Source organism: Rattus rattus, chromosome 3 (assembly GCF_011064425.1).
Source record: "Rattus rattus isolate New Zealand chromosome 3, Rrattus_CSIRO_v1, whole genome shotgun sequence".
Classification (NCBI taxonomy): Eukaryota; Metazoa; Chordata; class Mammalia; order Rodentia; family Muridae; genus Rattus; species Rattus rattus.
In genome coordinates, this window is record NC_046156.1 from 198,248,471 (window position 1) to 198,270,202 (window position 21,732).

Below are 21,732 nucleotides of genomic sequence, written 5' to 3' on the forward strand. Positions count from 1 at the left end.
ATAAAGATGCTCCAGTAAGTAAAAGATGGGGAAAGCTCCCCGACAGCTTCCCCCTCACTTCCTCGGTTACATGTTTCTTTCTTTTTTCTTTTTCTTTAATAGGAAAGGAAGTGCCTCTTAAATGTGTGGGGTGGGAATGGAGAGGAAACCCCCGTTGTTGAGCAGAAGCACTATTTTTTTTTAAAGACATAAAATAATTACCCGATAGAGAAAGAAATCAACCAAGAAGCAATCTGAGGTCATGACACCATGTGTGGTACAAGGAGCGATTCAGCCCATAAGGGCTTCATTACCCCCGCAATAGATAACATTTGGCTAAATCTAGCTGCAGATTAAATCCCAGCAGCACAACAGAGCCTTGAATGGAGAGGCTCCTTTTTGTGTGGTCTTTCCTCGGGAGCTGCCTGAACCATTAGCCCCAATATATCCCTCTCCCCATTAACTGCAGTTCCCTCCCGACAGCGCTTCGGTCATTTGTCTCCAGGCTCTACGGGGGCGTTTGATGAGTAAAGAAACAAGGAGAGGAGAGAAAGGCGTCGGGTTAATGAGTTGTAGCAAATCCACACTTTGTAGTCGGGAGGAGGAGAGCTGGTGGCCAATGTTTGTCCAACTGGTTTATTTTTCGAGACCCAGGCTATTGAGGAAGGCTTGTTCGAGCAGCCTTCTAGCCTACAAACACACAAACATCCTTCTGTTTGCCTTCAAAGAAAAGGGGGTTGGGGGGGACCAGCACTGGATTTGCATGCGAATGAGGAGCCCCCAGGAGGAGACATCCTTGCTCATCAAAGGCCTGGGTAGACCCGCTGCCTTTGTTCCAACACCTGCTTGTCAGTACAGCAAGGCCAGGCGCGCCCCACACTCCGGGCTCACCCGCCCAAGGCCCACCGTCTTCTCCTCCACCCTTACCACTCTGGGCCCATACCTTAGAGCCGCTTACTATCTCCAACATCAGCCTGCAGAGCAGGTTTGCTGAGTAAAGCCCACCGCAAACACCCAAATCTAGAAAAAAGGCTGAACCTGGTGGGATATAACAAACGAAAGCCCACTGCACCCAGCCTGCTCAAAAGCCGGTTTGTGGTCTGCTGCCCGCGAGGGTGATGTAGGAACCAAGAACTGGGACCCCAGGGCCAGCACTGGGCCGCCCTGATCCTCCTGTAGAGCTTTGCGAGGGGGGAATAGAGCTCCTCTCCGCACTTTCTAAAGATGTGTGATCTTAAGAAAAAAACAGAGCTGTGATTCTCTGCTTTCGGGACAGCTACAGACTCTTCCTGGGGGGATGGGGGGGGAGAATCACGCGGTTTTGTTCTTGACTCTCTTTGCAATAACTTTCAAATCTAAAAGTTCATTCTGTGCGTTGCACAAGTCTACCTACAGGCGTGCCAAGGTGGTTTGCCTTGGGATCCCTGCGAAGGCCTCTGCAAAAGGGCTCCTGGGATGCAGATGGCCTGGGGTCTGGGGTCTGCTTTCTTTTAAATCTAAATTAGAGCACAAGAAGCCTCTGAATGTAAGATCCTCGTTTACAATTTGCGATATATATATATATATATTGATTTAGTGGTACGTTTCAGATATAAATATCTTTAACCTCAAATTTAAATTTACCTTCCTCCACCCATCTCATAGGGGAAAAGACAAACAAACAAACAAAACCAGAATTCATCTTGAGGGTCTGAGTCTTTTTCTTCCTCAGAAGAGACCAGGCATCAAATGTGGCCAGCCCTGCACAGAGCTGGCCTATAATGCAAACGTTATGGATTGGATAGGTTCCGTCTGTGAGTCTTCAGATACCATAGTGTGTGCACTTACCACGCTTTAAAGAAAAATGAGTAAGCAGATCTCTACTGCAGCCTGCTGACCCAAAGCATTCAAATTACGTGGTAGATAAGCATCAGCTATAAGCAGGGCTCACGGTCCCATCTGTACTCGCCAAGACTATCCTCGGATTCTGTAAGGAACTACAAGTTGAATGTAATCAGCAATGAAAGCCTTAAAATTCGAAAAGGGATGCCCTTAAATCACCCACATTGTTTATTTAGTTCTGTAAACACCCAGGTACTTTCATCTTTAAATCTTTGAACCACATACTCTGCTACTTTGTTGCCAAGTTGACAAACTCTCTCGCCCTTGAGTTATTTATTTAAGCCAAAATTCCGGTCAATTTGCCTTTGCACTCAGAACTCAGTTGTGTAATTCCTGGACTCGCTTTTACCTTAAATCCCAGAACTATCACATACAATTAATTCATGTTCTAAATGCAAATATTTGTTTATCCAGGGCTTCTAACACCTTTAAACAGATAATCTCCTCATCTCTTTTTGCTGTTAAAATTGGAAACTAGAGACTGGCCCTGCCTGTGTTGTTTCCATCACAGTCTAACGTGGCGTTTGAGCATATTTTTTTTGTACATTTTGCTGAAAAGTGAGCAGAAATTAACTCGAGAATTTCAAAAACCAAACACGTTAAATTATCTTAGGGTGACTAAAACTTCAACTTTAAAGGGTCTTGCTGATCTTAAAGAATGACAAAGCTTGGACCTAGAATTACCCAGCAAAGCAACGGTTTTCATTTGCCGTCACTAAAAAACAAGTTCTGAGCAGCGGATGGTTCTGACTGTGGCGGCATGGCATCCTGGTTTTGTTAGGCTTTCTTTGAAAGTACCGTTTAAGTAGGTCCTGTACTGCGTTCAGACTCATCTATACGACCTTTTCCCTTCTTAACAGAAAAGAAACTAAGAAAGGGACAATTCGGCCAATTATTTAGGTGGCTTTTCTTTGAAAATTAAGCATTTTATTTCTGGAAAACCGCGTAAAAATCTTACATTAGAATAGTACAATAATAATTGCCAGTAAAATTTACAATACTCCTTGCAAAGAATACGTAGTAAGTACAAAATAAAAATTCCGCATGTCCATTATGATACAAAACACAGGTTAAAAATAGGAAATGATAAGTTTCGACTTGTTTCTTGTGTAAACATGTTAATCATTTTTTCCTTTCCATGAAAAAGTATACCAAACATGTGTGAGCAAATAAAGGCGTTTCTTGGAGACCTTTGCTGGTTTTGCATAAGCTGCATTTAAACAGTACTGATTTTATTTTTAACGCCTGGACCTGAGAATCTCTATACTTCAAAAAGGCTTGGTTTTGATGATTTTGCTTGGTTTTTCTCAATTTTTCAAAAGTCAAGGAAGCTCCTAGTGCCAAGACAGGGCGACTCCCCTCTCTCCCACCCCAAGTCAGGGTTGCAGCATAGGGCGATTTTGCATAAATAGATGACCCTCTGAGCCAAACTGCCGGGCGCCCCCGCTGTCGCCCAACACGGTCTGGTCCAAGAATCCGAAGTGGCGAAAATGGGGGCGCGAGGTCGCCGAGGGCCGGGAGGGGCGAACAAAACCAACCCCCCATCCGTAGAAAGGAGCCGGGGTCCTACCTTCGCTCTCTCCCGCGCGTTTCTAACAATTGGAAATCCTAGCAGTAAAGTTCTCCACACTGGACAGCGCAGTCCCTTGGTGCAGAGTACCCAGCGCGGCGGACGACGACACGGAGGAGGCAGCAGCCGCGGCGGCGACCACGAGCGAGCGGGTGAGCGCGACGGCGGGACCCGCAGCCGCTTGCACCGCGCAGCCTCCGCCCCCGGGGCCCGGTGCGGTCCCGCTGGTGGCCCCAGGCGAGGCGTGCGCACCGGCGGTCGCCGGACCCCGAGTGCGCCCGATGAGGCTCTCAATGGAGAAGGGCGAGCGTGCGAGCGCTGCGGTGCCCGGGCCTCCCGCCTTGACTGCGGCCGCCTGCAACGGGCCGGGCAGGGCAGCGGCCAGCGCATGCGGCCGGTAGCCGAAGGCGGTCCGCGCCAGCTCGGCGGCCGCGCCGGGAGGAGGCGGCGGCGGCGGCGGCGGGGGTGAGTGCAGGTGGAAGGCGGCAGCGGCTGCGGCGGCGGCGGCAGCGAAGAGCGCGGAGGGCGGCGCGCAGGGCGGCAGCTGCAGGCCGTAAACGCAGCCGTAGGCTCCGTAGCCGCAGGCGGGCGGCGGGGCGGCGGCGGGAAGAGCGCGGCGCCCAGGGTCCCCTGCGCTCGCCGCCGGCCCCGCACCGCGCAGCAGCAGCGCCTCGGCCGCCGCGTGGGGGGGCGAGCAACGGCTGGCGCCGAAGCGCTTGCGGCGCCGCAGGAAGCTGCCGTTGTCGAACATGTCTGCGGACTCCGGGTCGAGCGTCCAGTAGTTGCCCTTGCCCGGGTTGCCGGGCTCGCGCGGGATCTTGACGAAGCAGTCGTTGAGCGACAGGTTGTGACGGATGCTGTTCTGCCAGGCAGGGGAACTTCTCCCGGTAGTAAGGAAGCGACCGCTGATGAACTCGCAGATCTCGCTGAGCGTCAGGCGCTTCTTGGGGCTCTGCAGGATGGCCATGGTGATGAGCGCGATGTACGAGTAGGGCGGCTACACCAGCGGGTTCTTGGCGCTCCCGCCCCCACCCGTGCCCGCGCCCGCGCCCACGCCACCTCCCGCGCCGCCTCCCGCTCCCGCGCCGCTGCAGCCGCCCGATCCGGTCCCCGGGGCGGGCGCAGGACCCGGAGGCGCGGGGGACGCGGCAGGCCGCGAGGCCAGCAGCAGGTCTTCGTCGTCCTCCTCTTCCTCCAGGTCCTCGAGCTCGTCCTCCCCGGCGTAGGAGCGCCGCCGCCGCTGGGCCGAGCTGGGCAACCGGGACCCGCCGCCGCCCTCGTCGTCATCGTCCTCTTCCTCCTCTTCGTCCTCGCCCTCCCCCACCACGTCGATGTCTGTGTCCTCGGCGAGGCCGGAGGCATCGGACATCTCTGTGCTCAGGGTCATAGCTGGGGCGGCGCGGTGGCGCGGCGGCACATAGGGGCACCGGGCTCCCGGCTCTCTGGCCTCCCCAGGCCGACCCCGGAGCGGCGGACCCGGAGCGAGGACGCCACGCTGCGACGGGCGGCTGGGGCCGCTCCGAGCCGCTACTTGACGAGCCCGGCTGCGCGCGGTGCCTGCGCTCCCCGGCTCGGCGTGCACCGGATGGCGGGCGGGCTAGACTTGACCTTTTCCACTGCGGTCCCTCTAGCCGGGTCAGTCCAGGAGGGGTTGGCTGGACCCTGGCGGGCCAGTCGGTGTCGGGCGCCCAGAAGGGCGCGAGACGAGTGAGAATCTAGAAACAGAGCTGGGCAAGGCCAGGGCTGAGTCCAGAAGAGGGCGGACCTTGTCTGGGCTTATAGCAGAAGGGGGCCTGTCACATGGTGTGCACGTCAGAGCGCGGCCCAGGGAAGGAAAAGAAAGGCGAGGGAATCGGCGTGCAGGGAGAGAAAGTTCACCCGCAGGAGGGGCAACAGCAAGAATTGGAGACTGGAGCCCACTATTTCTTGCCAAGGTATTGGATATCCTGAATCACAACCTAGCCAGGCGCGAGCGGGACCCGAGGGCTACAGGAGTTCAAGCCCCCAGCCTGATTCTCCCGAATTAGTACTCAACCCTAATCTCAGAAGCGCTCGGGGGCGCTTCGATTGGACCACACGGTGGCCTGTAGGAGCCATCCCACTGGGGGACAACTGCTCTACGTGTGAGGTGATCCCTGGAATATTGAGCGAGGGAGTCTGGTGGGGTGTCTCAGCTCCCCTGGATTGGGCCAGCCTCCGCCTGTGGAATCTGATGAGAAATCCCCCCATTTTGAGCACGGTAATAATTGTTTATTGACCCTTTAACCCTTTCCCTTCGGTTCTTCTCCAAAGACGTTTGTTTTCCGCCATCTGTTGATAAAAATGCGGCTAGGCTGGTGTTTTGGTCATTTATCTGCAATTGAATGCCCTAGAGACTTGACAGCTAAACTAAGCCACTCTAATGAGAGCATCTCACAAATTCCATGGGAATAGAGCAAGTAATGGTTCAATGAGGAAAAGAAATGGAAAACTGTAGTGAAAACCCAAATACACTCACACAGAAATACATAGCAGCAACTCAAAAAAAAAAAAAAAAAACACGGTTGGGATGTTAGGGAAAGGAGCGCTATACTTTTCAATAAAAAGTATGTTCTAATGAGGTGTGAGCGTTTCACACTACTCTCTAAACACTGAAATAATTATTATAACTTACACACGGTGCTGCTCGGGAAGAATTGCTAGTAGAAAGGACAGCAAAGATGTACTTTGAGGTCAACTTTTTTTGAATAATACGTTAAATGTTTCTCATACTCTTTACAAAAAAGTAACGGCTTTTTAAATTTCAATATAGGATGCAACTCCTCTCGATTCATTTTTCTTCCCAGCTAGTGGAGATAATTCAAATATGATTCTGTTTTAAGAATACCTGTGTTTACCACCAGCTAAACGTATTGTTCTGGCTGGCGGGGGAAATACGAATAATTGTGTAACCCAAATTCATTCTGATAGCCTAGCTTTCTGGATGCTCGCATTTCCTGACATGCTTCTATTTCAAATAGGGAACTTGGCCTCACAAGTTTAACTTTCTGGTTAAAATGGCCATTTGCCAAGAACTGAATAAAAAAATCAATGGCTTTCTCCAGGAACAATCTCAAATGCTCTTGGGTATGTCGTTGTATCAACCAAGTGTTTCTTACTTCCTGAAATGACTTGTTCCAACTGGTATTCATCACAAAGTCTCAAAAATAAACTGTTGTCCCATCTAGGACTTCTGTGCAAATCAGGTTTCGTTCCTTCCAAAGGGTAACCACCAGTTCCACTTGTAAGTGGTCCATAAAGCCTATTAGAGATCTTTGAAAGATCTATGAGAATGTCTCGCGCTCTGAACGCGTTGTTTTTCATTGCCTCTCGTTTGATGTATGACTGGACCATCTAATTATTGTAATGGGCTCCGATTAACCTGAGCCAACATTAATCAGGCAGCGAGTGCTTTGCTGATGCAGACAGGCGTCCTTACGAAGGAGTCCACTTTTACATCGAAAGTTTAAGTTTCATAAGTGCTAGCCCGATATCTAAATAAACACCATGGTTTTCCTCCCTGCAGCGCTGAGGGCTGCTGTGTAGAAACGTATTTGAAGATGGAATACAGGAAGAATTGTTCGCAGACTATTAGTGACGTTAGAGGATAAATTACAGCCGTCTCTCTGTTCAAGATTTGCAGCGTCTTCAACTTGTCTGTCCTAAAAGGGTCTGCGAAATGAGAGCTTACTTTGTAATATAGTCCCTAAGTCTGTCCCCAAAGGGTTAAAGGGCTCTTCCCTGAAAATGTTTGGGAAAACGTGGTAAGTTACCTTAAGGTCACTCGGGGAAATGTGGGGATTTGCCGGATTTGACAGACCGCCTAAACACACTGGGATCACTGTAGAGGCAGAACATGTTAACAGAGATTTGGGTGAGCTTCACTAAAGCCCCGCCTTTGGGCGCTCCACCAGTTTTGTTTGCTTTCTTTAAGGTAGCTATTACCCGGAACCCCTTAGCTGTTCAGTCCAGAAATTTCTGAGCCTGGAAATCTAGTTCGCGCCTTGCTCATCCTCTTTCGGCCCACCTTCCTGGTCCCTAGCTCTCTGAGTCTCCTGGCTCCCTGGCTTCTCTCCGGGAGAAGCCCATCCCATTCCATTCCATCCCCTCAAGCTAGTACAGGGGCCAGAACTCTTTCCCAGGGGGGACAGAACAGTAACTTCGAATCAAGAGCTAGCGAGCGACTCCCACCCCTTGGCTTGCAAGCGCTCACCAAGAAAGCAGCTGGTGCTTGTCCTTGCAATATGGGAGAACGGCAGAACTGCCCCCTGGTGGCAGTGTGGAGCCCTGCTGTCCCTCCGGTTGGCCTGGGCACCTTGGTGGCTAGAAATTCTCCAGAGTCAAAAGTGCCTGGAAGGTCCCAGATCTAGTAGTCTCTCTCTTCTGAGTTACAGGGTCTGAGGCCCGCACGCAGACGTTTCCTTGGGCCTCGACTTTATCAGTTTTATTCCCACAGGTTGTTTGGGTCAGTGGCCTGAACCCCAGAGCTGAGGTCACAGGATTTAGCACCAAGTTTGGGAAGAATGCTCTGCCTCAACTCACTCAGTCTTTGTCACAGGCCCAGAGGATTTTTTTGTTGTTTTTTTTTTTTTTTGAGGAGAAACTCGGGTATATAAACTCAGAAGGCAAGAATTATTAAATGTCTTGCCTAAATTTTATGTCAACTTGTTGCAAGCTAGAGACGTTTTGGAAGAGGGAACATCGGTTGAGAAATTGTCGCTCCCAGATTGACCTATGAACATAGGCTGTGCCACATGTCATCATTGATTGATGTTGGGGGGTGGGGTCTCCAGCTCACTGTGCAGTGATGCCATAACTGAGCCGGTGGACCTGGACAATCAGATAAGCAAGCTTGTTGAGGAAGCCAGTAAGCGGCTCTCCTCCATGGCTTCAGCTTTACTCCCTGCCTTTTGTATCTGACTTAATTCATTCCGCGTAACATCTCTGTGTTTCATCATTCGAGACTTCATACATAGGATGACCTGAGGCTGAGAGATCCCCCACTGTGCTCCTACTCCACATATCCTGTCCACTCATTCCTCTGCTGATGGATGCTGGAGTCGGTTCCTCCCCGTCTGTCTGCCCGTGCTTCTAACCTCCACTCTACTCCTGGTAACTCTGCACGTCACGGACATCCAGCTGTGAGATGTCTGCCAAGGGAGAGCGGCACGCAGGAGTGGAACCAGCCTGAGAGGTAGAAGTTTGTTGCGGACAACGAGATGGGAAGAGCATCTAAGCCCTTTGACGTTGGGCATGGAGTTACAGGATTTGGAATTCGTCCTGCTGGGTTTCTGTCTTGCTTTGGTCCAGTATTTCCTCATCATGACCCCTTTCCTTCCCTTAAAAGTGGTAATGTGTACTCTGTGCTGTAAGTATGAGCTTTGACCTTTGCTTTTATAGGGGGTTTTGTAAGAGATTGATTCGCCTCCCCCTACAGGTGTTGCTGGTGTGGCTGCTGTGTCACATGTGCATCAGTGCGTGACAGAGAGGAGAGAGGCTATGTCTAGGCTCAGTGTTCTGACCTGTGAACATCTGAATGATTAGTAGGCTAACATTTCCCAAAACGCAGAGAGCCTGAGATGACCACCAGTCTGGTACCAAGGGGCCTGGACAGAGATCTAACCTGAGACAACGACCAGTTCAATGCCAGGCAGGCCCAATCAGGCTCCCAGGGTGGGGCACAAATCAGAGACTAGAAGAACCCCACCTAGGTCCGTGGGCCCCAGGCAAGACTGAGCCCAGGACAGATGACCCTCACAAGGAGCCACTTGCAGGGGCTGGGAAAGGAGCTAGCCTGCAGTAACCACCGGTTTTACACCACACAAGCCCAAGATGACCCCTGCCCAGTGCCATAATGAACAAGCAGGGCATTGTATATCTGAGACCACTCCTGGACTGACCCTACACACTCAGAGACCCTGGGGAGAGTAAGAGGATCAAGTAAGTGGTGAAGAAATGGAAGAGAAAGATAAACAGAAAGATGTGGGCACAATGAAGAGAACAGAACTGGAAGACTCAGCCTGATGTGAGTGACTGGTTATGCCACCTGAGGCCATGGTGGAGTCCTGGCCTGTGCTGCCACTGGGGGCCATGTCTGTGTCCGTGGCCCTGCAGAAGCAGGGGTCTGTTACCACTAAAGGCCAGGTGGAGATCCCTAGTCTGGGCTGCCGCCTGAACATCTGAGAGCTGTGAAGAACTGGCCCCACCCCTCACCTAGGCATCATGGGAGAGCTGCCCTGGAGGCACATCTCCTCCAAGGTCACACCTCCTAATGCTTCCCAAACCAACTTAGAGCAAGCATTTAATTATACGAAACTATGGGGGCCATTCTCATTCAAACCACCACAGGAAGGATTTTTTTTTTTTTTTCAGAATTTGAGAGCTTTCTCCTTTTCTCATGTCCGGCTGTAATATTTTAGTTGAATATATATTCAATGACGAAGCCGTTCATAATGGAAAAGTATATAGGAACCACATTATCTTTCCGTTGTGATAAAATCCCATGACCAAGAGAGGTATTTGGGCTAATGGCTCCAGAAGGATAAGAGTCTATCGTGGTGGACTAGAGGCGCAGCAACAAGCAGTAAGCAGAAACAGAAAGCTAAGAGCTCAAATCTGGAATGGCACCCACTAAGCAAACGAGAGAGCAAATGAAGGTAAGGCCTTTCATTATCAAAACCCCCTTCTTCTGATATGCTTCTCCAGCAAGGCTCTCCACGAAACCTCCTCAAACAGCGCCACCACCTGGGGACCAAGTGTTCAAATGCCCAAGGCTGTGGGGGACATTCTGCACTCAAACCGCATGCTTCGGGTTGGGGATTTAGCTCAGTGGTAGAGCGCTTGCCTAGGAAGCGCAAGGCCCTGGGTTCGAGCCCCAGCTCCGAAAAAAAAAAAGAAAAAAAAAAAGAAAAAAAAAGAAAAACCGCATGCTTCAGTCTACAAGATCTCGGAATGTGGAAGGTCTTCACTTTTCAGAGACTGGAATAACTCATCCAAAACAATAAGAAAAGACTTGGCTACACAAAGTGTGCAAAGGGGAAAACTGATCAACAGTGTTCATTGAAATAGTTGTAAAATAGATTTTTATTGTTTTAGTTTTTTTTGTGTGTGTGTGTGTGTGTGTGTGTGTGTGAGAGAGAGAGAGAGAGAGAGAGAGAGAGAGAGCGTGCATGCTTGCATGCATGTGTGCCCACTTACATGTGAATGACTATAGAAGCCAGAAATGTCAGATGCCCTAGAGCTGAAGTGGCAGGTGACAATGAGCCACCCAATAGAAGTGCTCTGCAAGCCCTCTTAAACCATGGGCTGGCTTTGCAGCCTCATATGATCAGTAGAGCTTTAATGAAAGTAATCCCTAGAAGTGGATTTTCAAAAAAAAATTGTTTAAAATGCTACTTTAAAAATGAGCACACCGTAAACATTGAAAAAATGGTTCCAACTTGCTAAACACGACTTGGAGTGCAAGTAATTAACGGCAAGCAAATCAGACCTTAGGCAGGCAAGCAACCCACAGCAGGAGCAAGAATCATCTGCAGGTGTCTTGCTTCTCTAATAGTTGCTGCAGGCTGACTGACAGCTGGGCGGGCTGACAGTGCAACAGCATGTGACCCTTGCAAGTGGCTTAGGCTTCCCGGAAGTCTGGTCTCCCAGGAAGTCACACGTGTCACTTACACAGTCATCAAAGCCTTCCTGAACCCTAGGAGAGTTAGGGCTGTCATGGAACCCAGCACAGACTAGGAAGCTAAACAATGGAACTGGGATAGCTCACTGAACTGGCATTGGCAATGTTGACTCCTTCTGGACCATGAGGGAAGCTTCTCCCCTGGTTCATAACTGACTGTTTTCTCTCTGTGTTTTGGAATGTCATCTTTCCTCCCTCTGTATATGCCTGTGTTCAAACCTCCACTTTTTATCAGGACATCCTAATCCAATGATTAACCTTAACCACATTACCTCCATAAAGACTTTCTTTAAGATTTTATTCTCCAACCAGGTATGGTTGCTCACTCCTTGAATCCCAGCTCTTGGGAAAGAAGGGGGGCAAAAGCAGGTAGATTTCTGAGTTTGAAACCAATCTGGTATACAGAGCGAGTTCCAGGACAGCCAGGGCTACACAGAGAAACGCTCTCTTGAAAAGCTAAAAAGCAAAAACAGATCCTATTCCCCTAAGAAGAGCACACACAGACTTGCTATGGGTTATAATGTCCACATAGAAACTGCTGGAAAACACGATTAACCCATAAATTAGACCCAACTCTCAAGATGAGGAGTATCAAAATGACTATATAGAAAACCTCACATGGAAGACATTTTACTGATACTTCTGGAAAACAAAACATCATGACATAAAAAATGGAGAGTGATGACACTCTCTGACAGCGTATATTGCTGATTTTATATATATCAGCTCTCAACACAAAACCCAGCTTTTATAGGTTTCTTATTTTGGGTGTGGGCCCAGAGCTCAGATACCAACTATATGATTCCAAGCCAGGCAGATGGCCGACTCCTTCCTGAGGCAATGAAAGGCCATGCTTCCTTTCTAGCAGAACTTCCCAAGAATTATTATTTCTGGCCCAAGGATTCTGTCTGCTCGACACCCCTTTTCTGGTTTGCATATTTGTAGTAGACATTCACCATTAGTGACTGCCACCCAGCCGTGACCAATCTTGTCTTCACTCAACCCTCTGCCTGTTACTTTTATACGCAGAGTACATTTAAACGTATATTATCACCAAACCGTAGCAACGGCCAACGCAAATAAGTACTTGCTATAGCACTAAGTACAATGAGGCTTCGTGTGTTCTGGTCTCATCACTACTTGAGGCGAAAGTTACAGCACAGGATAAACTTTACATATGGGTGGGACCCTGAGCTAACCCAGGAAGGCATTGACCTGCTTGAGTCCCAGTCCTGACTTCCTTTGGTGAGGAACAGCAATGTGGAAGTGTGAGCTGAATAAACCCTTTCCTCCCCAACTTGCTTCTTGGTCATGATATTTGTGCAGGATTAGGAACCCTGACTAAGACACCATGTTCAAGTACGTGTGGCCTTGTTGGAGGAAGTGTGTCACTGAGGGTGGACTGTGGGGTTTCAAATGCCCAAGCGAAGCCCAGTGACTCTTTTCTGCTGCCTCAGAACTCTCAGCTACCTTTCCAGCACCGTGTCTGCCTGTGGCCACCATGCTTCTGGCCATGCTGACACTGGACCGAACCTCTGGATTGTAAGCATCCCCTAATTAAATGTTTTCTTTCACAAGAGTTGCCTTGGTTGCAGGGTCTCTTCACAGCAATAGAAACCCCAACGAAGACAGCATTCTTTTTTGCAAAATTCCCCAACTGCTTTCAATGGGTAGCCAATCTCCAGAACAACAATCTAATTCGACAGTTCTCAACTGTGGTTGCGAGTTACTGGGTTTTTGCAAGCTTAGCCCTGCTCCCACCTCACCCCCCAAATAAATTAACTCAGAACATCTGGTGTAGGGCCATCGAGAAAACTTGGTAAGGGCAGGGAATTGTCAAAAAACACAGCAGCCTGAGTCCCAACCCCAGAGCCATGTAAAAAAGGAAGGAGAAAACTGACTTGGTAAAGTTGACCTCTGACCTCCACACTAGTGCCATGACATGCATGACATGAGTACAGTGGCACATGACCACACATACACACACACACACACACACACACCACCACCACCACCACCACCACAGAATACTTGGATGTGAAGCCTGAATTTCCTTCCTTCCTCCCTCCCTCCCTCCTTCCTTCCTGTTTCTTAGATTTTCCTAATGTCTAGCCATCATATAGCCCTGCTTGTCTGCACCCCTATTGTCATTAGTTGTGTCTTCAGGACAAGAGAGATTGGGATTATTACTTTCATGTTTTGAAAATTAGGCAAGATCGGCCTGCATAGCCTGGGCGGAGAGCTAATCAGTCTCCGGGGTGAATTCCTCAGCAATCTGGAAATTACCAGGGATAGCAGTTCTCAGCTGTCCTGACCTGCAGCCGCAGCACCCAGGAGTTTGTCTGAAAGTCTCAGGCCCTGCTCCAGCACAGTGGGCTGGCTAGGTGCTGTCCCCAGATTCCTATGTTGAACTCCTAGCTAGAGGCCTGGTGAGATGGCTTAGTGGTTCAGAACACACACTGCTCTTGTGGAGGACCCAAGTTCAATTCTCAGCACCCAAACCAGGAAGCTCCCAGCTGCCTGTAACTCCAGCTCCCGGGGGACCTGACAGTCGTCTGTCCTCATTTGCAGACATACACACATACACATAAATAAAGACTAATAAAAGTATTTAAAAGAAAGAAGTCTTGGTGTAAATGTAATGGATTAGAAGGGGGAACCTTCGGAGGCATGACTAGATAGATAAGGGAGAAGCCCTCATGAATGGGAGTAGCGTCCTTTAAAAATGGACTCCTCCAGGGAGCTCTCTAGAGAAGAGAGGAGGAGTTGTTGCGATCTGAAGCCCTCACTGGAACCCAGCTGCACGGGTGCCCTGACTTCAGAGCACAGAGAATGAAGTCCCTGTGTTGACAAGTCAACCCACCCACAATACTTCGTTACAGGGACCTACTGTGGGCAAGGGAGAGCACCTCTGGTGTACGTATTTAACCAACTGCAGGTGTGGGGCAGCAGTGGCCTTCACTTTCCCCCTCTAAGGCTCACTTAGCTCTTTAAGTAACCTTTCCGCTTCACCTCTTAAAGAGAAACACTGTAACAGCAGCAATGTTAGGAGCTGTGTGGCTTAACATCACATGTCAGCATCAGATGGGGCAGTGAGGTCTCCACCCCGATTTTTTTCTTTATACTAACCTTGTTCTGCCTTTAACAGGATGGTCACGGGTAACCTCTGACTTCTGTCTGACAGCCATGCACATTCAGTAGCCCTTTCAACAGTGTCCTCCGAACAGCCTGACTGGTGTGTCTAAGGGGCCATTGCTGGTCCTGTTTGTCCATCTTTTGTTTTCCCATTTCCTCACCAGATGGGGTCACATACTCTTCAGTTTTTCTGCAGCCATAATACATTACCCAAAGCTGGGGAGCTGGACAGGGGCCATTCTGGATTAGACATCAGTGTTCTACCAGAAGCCAGAGCTTCCCTCTCAGCCTGGAGGCACACAAAAATCAGAAACAGCTCATTCACAAAATTTTTTTTATATTATGATGATGATCGTGGTGGTGGTGGTGATGGTGGTGGTGATGATGATGGTGGTGGTGGTGGTGATGATGATGGTGGTGGTGGTGGTGGTGGTGGTGGTGGTGGTGGTGGTGGTGGTGGTGATGATGGTGGTGGTGGTGATGATGATGATGGTGATGGTGATGGTGGTGGTGATGATGATGGTGGTGGTGGTGATGGTGATGATGGTGGTGGTGTGGTGATGTGGTGGTGGTGATGATGGTGGTGGTGGTGATGATGGTGGTGGTGGTGGTAGTGGTGATGGTGGTGATGATGATGATGGTGGTGGTGGTGGTGATGATGATGGTGGTGGTGGTGGTGGTGGTGGTGGTGATGATGGTTGCCGAGGACCCTTCATCAGAGATTATCAAGGCTTCAGATTATGAGGCCCAGAGTGCTACAGACATATGAACTGTGGAATAAGTAACTACACTGCCAGTCCTCCCTAGAAGGAAGGAAACCTGCTTTCATTGAGCGTCTACCAAGTCTCAGGGCCTTATGTATACAGTTCTTAATCCTCACAATAACTCTGACGTGGTTATGCCTAGTTACAGAACTATGAACACACAGCAAACAAACTGAGAAGTAAACAACCTGCCCCAAACCGCACAGCCCAGGAGCTGAAGCCCATGCTCTATTGTACTCCACCCCGCCCAGCAATGGCAGTGTTGCCAACCACATTGCACACAAGGAGGAAAGAGTGAGAACGACTTTTTTTTTTAGCTTCTATTTTTTATTGGATTTTTTTTATTTATTTACATTTCAAATGTTATCCCCTTTCTCGGTTTCTCGTCCATAAACCTCCCATCCAACTCCCCTCCCCCTTCTCCTATGAGGGCCTTCCCCCACCCATCCATTCCCCTTCCATCCTCCCCACCCTGACATTCCTCTACACTGGGGGGAGGGGGTCCAGCCTTGGCAGGACCAAGAGCTTCTCCTCCCATCGATGCCCCACAAGGCCATCCTCTGCTACATATGCAGCTGGAGCCATGGGTCTGTCCATGTGTACTCTTTGGATGGTGGTTTAGTCCCTTCGAGCTCTGGTTGGTTGGTATTGTTGTTCTCATGGGGTTGCAAACCCCTTCAGATCCTTCAATCCTTTCTCAAACTCTTCCAATGGGGACCCCATTCTCAGTCCAATGGTTGGCTGCAAGCATCCATTTCTCTATTTGAAATGCTTTAGCAGAGCCTCTCAGGAGACAGCTCAGGAGCTCAGGCTCCTGTCAGCATGCACCACTTGGCATCCCCAATAGTGACTGGGTTTGGTGGCTGTGTATGGGCTGGATCCCCAGGTGGAGCAGGCTCTGGATAACTATTCCTTCAGTCTCTGCTCCAAACTTTGTCTCAAATGTTATCCCCTCTGTATCTCCTCCATGAATATTTTTGTTCCCCTTCTAAGAAGGCTAAGAAGGACTGAAGTATCCACACTTTGGTCATCTTTCTTCTTGAGTTTCATGTGGTCTGTGGATTGTATTTGGGGTAATCTGAGCTTTTGGGCTAATATCTACTTATCAATGAGTGCATGCCATATGTGTTCATTTGTGATTGGGTTACCTCACTCAGGATAGTATTTTCTAGTTCCATCCATTTGCCTATAAATTTCATGGAGTCATTGTTTTTAATAGCTGAGTAGTACTCCATTGTGTAAGTGTACCACATTTTCTGTATCCATTCCTCTGTTGAGGGACATCTGGCTATTATAAATAAGGCTGCTATGAACATAGTGGAGCGTGTGTCTTTGTTGTATGTTGGAACATCTTTTGGGTATATGCCCATGAGTGGTATAGCTGGGTCCTCAGGTAGTACTATGTCCAATTTTCTGAGGAACCTCCAGACTGATTTCCAGAGTGGTTGTAACAGCTTGCAATCCCAGCAACAATGGAGGAGTGTTCCTCTTTCTCCACATCCTCGCCAGCATCTGTTGTCACCTGAGTTTTTATCTTAGCCATTCTGACTGGTGCGAGGTGGAATCTCAGGGTTGTTTTGATTTGCATTTCCCTGATGACTAAGGATGTTGAACATTTCTTTAGGTTCTTCTCAGTCATTGATATTCCTCAGTTGAAAATTCTTTGTTTAGCTCTGTACCCCATTTTAAATAGGGTTATTTGATTCTGTGGAGTCTAACCTCTTCAGTTCTTTGTATATATTAGATATTAGCCCTCTACTGGATGTAGGATTGGTAAAGATCTTTGACCAATCTGTTGGATGCCATTTTGTCCTAACAACAGTGTCCTTTTTCCTTACAGAAGCTTTGCAATTTTATGAAGTCCCATTTGTCAACTCTTGATCTTAGAGCATAAGTCATTGGTGTTCTGCTCAAGAAATTTTCCCCAGTGCCCATGTGTTTGAGGCTCTTCCCCACTTTTTCTTCTATTAGTTTGAGTGTATCTGGTTTGATGTGGAGGTCCTTGATCCACTTGGACTTAAGCTTTGTACAGGGCGATAATGGATAGATTTGCATTCTTCTACATGCTGACCTCCAGTTGAACCAGCACCATTTGTTGAAAATCCTGTCTTTTTTCCACTGGATAGTTTTAGCTCCTTTGTCAAAGATCCAGTGACCATAGTTGTGTGGGTTCATTTCTGGGTCTTCAATTCTATTCCACTGATCTACCTGCCTGTCTCTGTACCAATACCATACAGTTTTTTATCACAGTTGCTATATAATACTGCTTGAGGTCAGGGATGGTGATTCCCCCAGAAGTTCTTTTATTGTTGAGAAGTTTTCACTATCCTGGGGGTTTTTGTTATTCCAAATGAATTTGCAAATTGCTCTTTCTAACTATGAAGAATTGAGTTGGAATTTTGATGGGGATTGCATTGAATCTGTAGATTGCTTTTGACAAGATGTCCATTTTTACTATATTAATCCTGCCAATCCATGAGCATAGGAGATCCTTCCATCTTCTGGAAGACAATTTTTAAAAGAAGCCAGAGTAAGTGTGCACTAAGTTCATAGAGGTGACCCTTGGGGTACTCTATAACTACCAAAAGCGTGAGCAAGGAAGAATTAGGAAGTGGGAGTTAGGTGCATGACATCAGAAATGAAAACATGCATGTGTTCTCAGCGTCTTCTCAAATCGTTCTCCTTGCTGTCCTTCTGTCTGTCCATCTTATGTCATTAAGAACCTCAGCTAGGGGGTTGGGGATTTAGCTCAGTGGTAGAGCGCTTGCCTAGCACGCGCAAGGCCCTGGGTTCGGTCCCCAGCTCCGGGGGAAAAAAAAAAAAAAAAAAAAAGAACCTCAGCTAGAGTGACAAAGACTGACAGCTATCCAACAGCTTCAAGGACACTGGACTCTTTGTCCCAACCAATGTACCTCTCTCTGCCTCAGAGGCCATGGTCTCTCTGAAGTAGGACAGATGCTTGTTTTCCCACATCCTTGCCAATCTTTGATGTTATGCCCCATCAAAGCATTTCTGTTGTAAAAACTAAAAATCAAGTTGATTAATCCATCTGTCTTAGTCAGGGTTTGTATTCCTGCACAAAACATCATGACTAAGAAACAAGTTGGGGGGAAAAGGTTTTATTCGGCTTACACTTCCACATTGCTGTTCATCACCAAAGGAAGTCAGGAAAGGAATTCACACAGGGCTGGAACCTGGAGGCAGGAGCTGATGCAGAGGCCATGGAGGGATGCTGCTTACTGGCTTGCTTCTTCTGGCTTGCTCAGCTTGCTTTCTTATAGAACCTAGGACCACCAGCCCAGGAATGGCACCACCCACAGTGGGCTGGACCCTCTCACCCTTGATCACTAATTGAGAAAATGCCCTACAGCGGATCTATGGAGGCATTGCCTCAAGGGAGGCTCCTTTCACTGTGGTAAGTCCAGCTTGTGTCAAGTTGACACACAAAACCAGCTAGTAGACCATCCTACCTGACAGAGTTTGAAAACATGGATATTTGATTTTTTTTCCCTTTTGTGACTTGTCCATTCACATTTCTTCATCTACCTCCTTTTAGAGGATGGATTCCCTACTAGAATGTGCTGTCATATAAAAACCAACGCTTTGCCCCAGTTTGTCCTCTGATTTCTGGGGTTTTTTTTCTAATATGGGAGTTTTCAGTTTTCTTTGTTCAAGTCAATGATCTTGTCCTTCAGTGTCACCGTAAGAAAGACTCCTGGGCTTCCCTTTACAAATAGCCAGTTTCCCCATTCAACTAGATGTCAGTTGTCCTAAAACACATGTATGTTTGTGGTTTTGTGTGTCATTTTGTGCACATGTGTGCAGGTGCACATGTCCTTTCGGGAGCATGTACATGCCAGAGACTGACACTCCGATGTCTTTCTTCAATCATTTCCTTGAGGCAGGATCTCACACTGCCCCTGAAGCTCACCATTCTGGCTAGACTGGCTGACTAGTCAGCTCCAGGTAGACTCCTGTCTCCTTCCTGTGGCCCTGGGGTTACAGGTATGAACTTCCATTTGCTAAGCAAGACCTACTTCCTCTAAATGTAAAGTGTGGCCTTTACATACTCAGTCTTCTCTCTCACTTCAGTTTCTTTCTCCATGGCATAGTCTTTTCATTTAACCTATCCATCATTGGTTTCATTTCTTGAATTGACTTGTTTTGACACTTGTTAGATTCAGTTCGATCTCTATTTAAGATTTCTTTTCAAATATTTTGCTAGGTGTCAGAAGCATGTGTCTTTAATCCTAGCACTCGGGGAGCAGAGGCAGGAGGATTTCTGAATCTGAGGCCAACTTGTTCTACAAAGCAAGTTCCAGAACAATCGTAGCTACCCAAAGAAACCCTGTCTCCAAAACAAAATAACAAAAAGATTTTCAAATATTTTGACTACTGTTGAATAGTTGTTCTTCCAAAATAACTTCAAAATTATTTTATCAAAACTTCATCTCTCAATTTAGTGTTCTAGACCATCTAGGCTTGTCTCTCTAGGAACTATCCTTTGTTTGTTTGATTGTTTGTTTGAGACAGGTTTCTCTGTGTAGCCCTGGCTGTCCTGGACTCACTGTGTGGAACAAATTGGCCTTGGGCTCAGAGATCTGCCTGCCTCTGCCTCCCAAGTGCTGGGCTAAAAGGTGTGAACCACCAGCCCATAGCTATTCTTTCTAGTACTCAGTAACTATACTTGGTACCTGTTGTTTACCTGGAACTATGGTAGAAACTGGAAATATAAGTACAAGTTTGACCCAAGCCCTGCCCATTGAAGAAATATATTCTAACCTGTGTCCAAAGGCCTAAGAAGCAGGTGAGTTATGGTATAAGTACCAATTTTTGTTAGTTAATTTTCCATTGCCTATAACATTCTATAACAGGCTAGTAAATTATGAAGAAAAGGCCACTTCTTTTCTGGATGAAGGTCAAGGAGCTGTATCTGCTGATGGCCTTCCTTGCTGGTAGAGTAGTGATGTAGAACATCATAAGGAGAGAGAAGAGGAGAGAGAGAGAGAGAGAGAGAGAGAGAGAGAGAGAGAGAGAGAGAGAGAATGTCCTCTAATGTCTCTGTTCTTATGAAGTTGTCCACATTCAATTACAGAGGCTCCCTGTGCTGACACTCCTCTCAAAGGGGCCTCCTCTAATACCATGGTTAGACTAAGTTTCTACTCTCTCAGTATGTCACAATGGGGATTAGATCTCCAACATGAGTTGGGGAGAGGGACCAGCCATGTTCAAACTGTAGCACAGTCCACAAACAAGGAAAGGCAGTGCCAGCTCAGATGTCAGACAGAGGGAGATGGAGAGAGATGGAGAGACAGAGATGAAGAAAACACCTTCATGGACCGTCCTTTCCTTGCTTAGCTCCTGCCAGATGTACCTAAGCTTTGACGATTCTTGTCCTCTAGTTCACAGTGGAGAACCTTCCAGTGAAGTTAGAAAATTTTAAAAAATTACACAGATATTGTCATAATGCTTTAAATAAATTTACCCTTTTGTGTTGGGCCACATTGGGAGCCATCGTTGGCTGCATGTCGCCCACAAGCTTTGTGTTAGATATACCTCTGTGAGTTTCGACCTTGCTTCGGTCCAGATGCAGAAGATGGAAAGCCACGGTTGGTCAATCAAAGAAACAGCAAGGATGTATGGAAGCAGGACCTGCAGCACGGGGAAGGCAGGGTTCCACAGTGGACCCTGGGCAAGAGAGCTGGGAGGGTGAGCTTTGGTTCCCTCATGCCAATGTATGGGCCTCTCTCTCTCTCTCTCTCTCTCTCTCTCTCTCTCTCTCTCTTTTTCTCTCTCTCTCTCTCTCTCTCCTCTCTCTCTCACTCCCGCTCACTCACTCTCTCACACACACACACGCACTGAGCAGAGCAACTAGGCCTAGAAGGCCAGTGTGGGCTGGTGTCTGTCTGCCTCTCTCTCTCTCCCTTTCTGTCTCTCTGTCTCTCTGTCCCTCTCTCTGTCCCTCTCTCTGTCTCTGTCTGTCTCTGTCTCTGTCTCTCTGTCTCTGTCTCTCTCTCTCTCTCTCTCTCTCTCTCTCTCTCTCACACACACACACACACACACACACACACACACACACACACACACTGAGCAGAGCAGCTAGTCCTGGAAGGCCAGTTGCAGAGCTCACTTCCCAGTGTAATGTGTACACCATCTGTCTCGCCACGCTAGTAGGAGCACTAATAAAAGTTACATGTTGAAACTTTTGCAGGCACTTGTACATAAAAATTCCATATGCCAATTGACTGAGCTACACGAGCACATCTGTCAAAGACAGGTCTCTTAGGCATAGTTAAGGACATTCTAAAGTAGCTTTATAACTGCTCTGGCCTCCGAAAGATGCATGAATCGACTCTCGTGAGCTGGGTCTCTTCTCACTGAATGGAGGTTCTGGCCAAATGTCTACATAATTCAAGTCCACATTCCCCTTTGACCCTCATTAGAGAAGACATCAGCAGTGCTGTGGAACTGTCTTTTGAGCACTATATGGCCACTGCCGTCTCAGAAGCAGGGCAGCTGTGATCCCTCACAAGGTTGGGCTGGCTAGCATTCCCTCATGCAAAGGGAGGCTCACAAAGCTCATTAGCTCCCCTTCCCCTCTGAGGATCATAAATGGTTAACATTATTTGGGGAGGGGGGTAGCTCTCCTTTTGGGAAGTAGCTGCCTATAAATTATCTATGCTCCTGAAAGTCATCATTTAAAC

At 48.1% G+C, this 21,732-nt stretch overlaps 1 protein-coding gene and 1 non-coding gene across 2 annotated transcripts; one reads left to right on the forward strand and one right to left on the reverse strand.

Annotated features, from left to right (window-relative positions):
- Positions 1-2,770: 2,770 nt before the first annotated feature.
- Positions 2,771-4,985, reverse strand: Foxd1 (forkhead box D1). The gene is given in 1 exon segment (XM_032896880.1): positions 2,771-4,985. A coding segment is annotated over 1 exon segment (1,365 nt). The 5' UTR covers positions 4,818-4,985; the 3' UTR covers positions 2,771-3,452.
- A 3,887-nt stretch (positions 4,986-8,872) lies between these two features.
- On the forward strand, positions 8,873-9,004 carry LOC116897543. Its single transcript, XR_004387557.1, has one exon. It is a non-coding gene; the product is annotated as a small nucleolar RNA SNORA17 (small nucleolar RNA).
- The last annotated feature ends 12,728 nt before the right edge of the window (positions 9,005-21,732 follow it).